Here is a 3627-nt window from a genome sequence, read left to right on the forward strand (position 1 = left end):
TTTACCACAACTTTACAGTAAGCGTGAAGTTTTTATCAATCATCAATTTAATTATGAATTTATTGGAAGAGAACTATTCATTATACGGCACTATTGGCAATAGCATCACATTGTACTTATTATCTGTTATGTCAAATGAATGCTATTTGAATTGAATATAGGATGGAGGTTGTGAATGAATTTTCGATGTAAGTTTAATGGTAAATGTTAGAACAGAAAAATTAAACGATCGATAAAAGTAATGTGTTTTATTTTAAAGGTAATGAAATAACTTGCGTATTTATTTAAAAAAAATTATGCTTAACTTAATTAATTTTTATAGTATGTATGCATTTAATTTCCATGTATATAAAAAATGTCAATAAGTAATTTGAACACATTCTTCACTTTTGAGTTAAGCCTTTGCCTACCATGCAAGAGGTCTCTGGTTCGATTCCCTAAATGGTTGTCACAAAATATTTATTTTAAAAAGGGTTCGTGCACTGTAATATTTCACAGTCCCTTTCTGTAGCTTAAGATTGAAAATATAATCTTACCTTCATGTTTTTTTTATTATTCAAAAGTTATCAAGATACGCTGCTGTTGGAGTACCGATGCAGTGCTTTTTGCATCATTCTGTACGGAAAGAGAACGATGGTGATAATTAAATAAGGATTTTGCCAATATAAGGAAAAATTCATTGTGATTGCCTCAAATCCGTGTAAAATTGATAGTAAAGCATACCCCCAATAGACAATGGGTGTGGCAGTATAGAAATATTTTTATATTTTGTTGGAATCGATGACCAATTTCTTTTCTTTGTTGCACTAAATGAGTCCCGATAAAACGGCTTTCCTTCCTCGTGGCCTTTGAGCTGGCACCCTTCTATATTCTTGTCTCGGTATCACCATTTTCTTCCTGTGTACCTTCTTATGCTTGGCTAAGTGATCCGACCTACTAAAACACTTCACACAGTCGTCACACTTGTACGGCTTGACTCCCGAATGGCTTCGTCGGTGTCTCGCCAACTCGTCGGACCTGGAAAACTTCCAGGAACACCCTGGCCACGTGCAGAAGAAAGGCTTTTCACCCGTGTGTCTTCTTAAATGCGCCTTCAAATGAGAAGCCTTCGGATACAATTTAAAACACCCGTCAAACATGCAGGGGAAAACTTTTTCATCGTTTATTATGCTAGGTCCCGAATGTGCACTGTTTTTTTGGATGGCGTATTTCGGATCTATTGTAATGGTGTATTCCGGTTCTATTTTGCTGAATTTCTGGTTATTTGTGTTGCCGAATTCGTCACCTTTGTAAGATAACAAGTCTAACTCCAGTAAGTAAAGAGGCTCCGGTTGACTATGTAATGATAAGCATTGTGAACCTTCGTTTAGGAAGTTTTCGCAGAACTCATTGCAGAACATGGTTTTATCAGGTAAACTAGATACGTCCCAAGATGAATCACAGGAGAATGTGGATTCAGAGAGAAAATTGTCTAATTCTTTGTCAATATTGAGTAATTCACTTATATCCGTGCTCTGTTGGTATTCATAACTATTAGGATTCATGTATGGTTCAGAATATGGCATTTGCGTGCTATAATTATTGGGGTTAAGAGTTATTTCATTCAGCCGTAGAACATCTGACAGGAGCAACTGTTCAGTACTTTCTCTTTCTTTGTACTGATAATCGTACGAAGAATCCTTCACGATCTCCAAGGCTCCATACTGGTCAGGATAGCTTTCGACAAATGTTTCTGTGTTGTCAAAGTGCTCGAAGTAGTTGTTGAATTCCATTGGCTCTAGAAAATTGAGTGAAGAGGTATCACCCGTCATCTTAAAAGAAAAAACATCACAGTTAATTCATATTTTTAATTCCAAAAATATGTTTCACTTTGTGGTAAGACATATTTTACAATGATTTAATTTTCAGTTATACCTAGACCAGTTTAGAGGTTACTAATTTATAAATTAAATTGACTACTATAATTTATAAAAGTAAGTATATATTCGCTTCCTAAAAGAAAAACAGCATTTACCAATTTTAAATTAAACGTTTTGTCTGATTCAAACTTTCAACATAATTTAAGAGATGATTTAAAATTTTCAATACTCTCCAAAAATAAAAAAATATTTAGCTCCCTGGAGCAGGTAAAAATATTTAACAGTGATTTAAATTTTTTAAACTGGCATTAACATTTTATTTATTTAACATTATTTTATCATTAATGGGAATTAGAAAGAATAATCTTGATTCATATCTGGAAAATTGTTTTTAAAAGTTGGATGCGTCTATTTTCATTAATTTAAAAGCAATGAAAATGTTTATTTCAAAATGCTGGATCATTTTTGCCAAAAAGACATAAAATAACAGTTATAATTTTTGTGTTAAAAAAACTGTTTTTTATTTTGTTTCAAAATTATTTTCAAAAACAATATTAGCTACATGAAACGGCACCTAAAACGTATGAAAAAAAAAAAAAACTACATACTAACTGAAATAGTACATATTATATCATTTCAGTGCTCTATGTACCATTCGATACGAATAAAGGAAGGTATTCAAACATCAATGTTATAAAAAAAACAATTTAAAAATATGTATATCTTACTTTGATGTTTTTTCCAAATTGTAGCACTTGATTTTCACTATTTAATCGAAGTATTTTAATCTAATTTCTCTCCGTACATGCGTACGCTGTTTGGAGGTCCAACCGATTATGGCGTCCACAAGTGACCATCTGATGGTAATATCATGTCCAGAATTCATCAAACTACAGATAATATTGACGCAGGCAATGTGCAGACAGCATCAATAACAGAGATGACACTTAAAATGACAACATATGAAAAAAATCCTGAGTAATTTCCATCGGACTTTTGCGTACGAAACAGCAATGCTAAAAACTTATCTTACCAAACATTGTTTTCAGGGCTAAAATTTTAAGGCCGCTTTAACAGACTAAAATAAGAATCAGAATTGATTGCAATTAGTTATTGTTAAAAAAATTTATATATATAAATAAAATTTGGGTAACACTGTAATCTGGGGTGAATAGGGATAGGTTTCAGTGTTTTAAGTATCATAAATCGACATGTTTATCGCAGGGGGCAAAACTGCAGTTTACAATGGAGTTCTAGTGCCAACTCTAATGTATGGGAGCGAAGTATGGAATTGGAAAAATAATTTTGAAAGTAGGTAAAATGCTGTCGAAATGAGATCCCTCAGGCGAAACAACGATAAAACGATGTATGATAGGTACACGAATGTCGAGATCCGTGAACTGTGTAAGGCTGAGACATGCATTATCGACATCGAAACAGACAGCGAAAGAATGGCTAAATGGATCTACGATGCGAATGTTGATGGATGCAGAAAACGAGGAAGACCGAGAAAGACATTTTCAAGTCCATCAAATACTTGAAGATAGACATGTCAAGTGTAGGAATAATCGGCGTGTGTGCATGAGAAGATGTATGAATATACAGGAAGCGAGGTCTATATGCAAAGACAGAGTGATATGGCGTTCTATCCTCTCTGCCTATCTCTATGGGGAAACGGCGTGATGGTTTGTTGTTGTTGTTGTTAAATCGACCCATTTAAGGAATAAAAAAAGCTTTTTTTCGAGTCTATGGTTGCTCTATTCATCTA

General features: G+C 33.6%; 1 protein-coding gene across 1 annotated transcript; it reads right to left on the minus strand.

The window, feature by feature from the left end:
- Window positions 1-543: 543 nt before the first annotated feature.
- Window positions 544-2714, minus strand: LOC148282214 (uncharacterized). The gene is made up of 2 exons (XM_088225470.1): window positions 2588-2714; window positions 544-1811 (listed from the first exon to the last, which is right to left on the minus strand). Exon 2 carries the CDS (start codon window positions 1809-1811, stop codon window positions 807-809), a length of 1005 nt encoding a protein of 334 aa, XP_088081596.1. The 5' UTR covers window positions 2588-2714; the 3' UTR covers window positions 544-806.
- Window positions 2715-3627: the final 913 nt, after the last annotated feature.

Source organism: Micrasema longulum, unplaced genomic scaffold (genome assembly GCF_059751315.1).
Source record: "Micrasema longulum isolate JH-2025_06_02 unplaced genomic scaffold, ASM5975131v1 h1tg000362l, whole genome shotgun sequence".
NCBI classification, from domain to species: Eukaryota; Metazoa; Arthropoda; class Insecta; order Trichoptera; family Brachycentridae; genus Micrasema; species Micrasema longulum.

Bases quoted from the DNA above. Each gene is read 5' to 3' on its own strand.
- LOC148282214 (XM_088225470.1), bottom strand. From the start codon at position 1,811: ATGACGGGTGATACCTCTTCACTCAATTTTCTAGAGCCAATGGAATTC.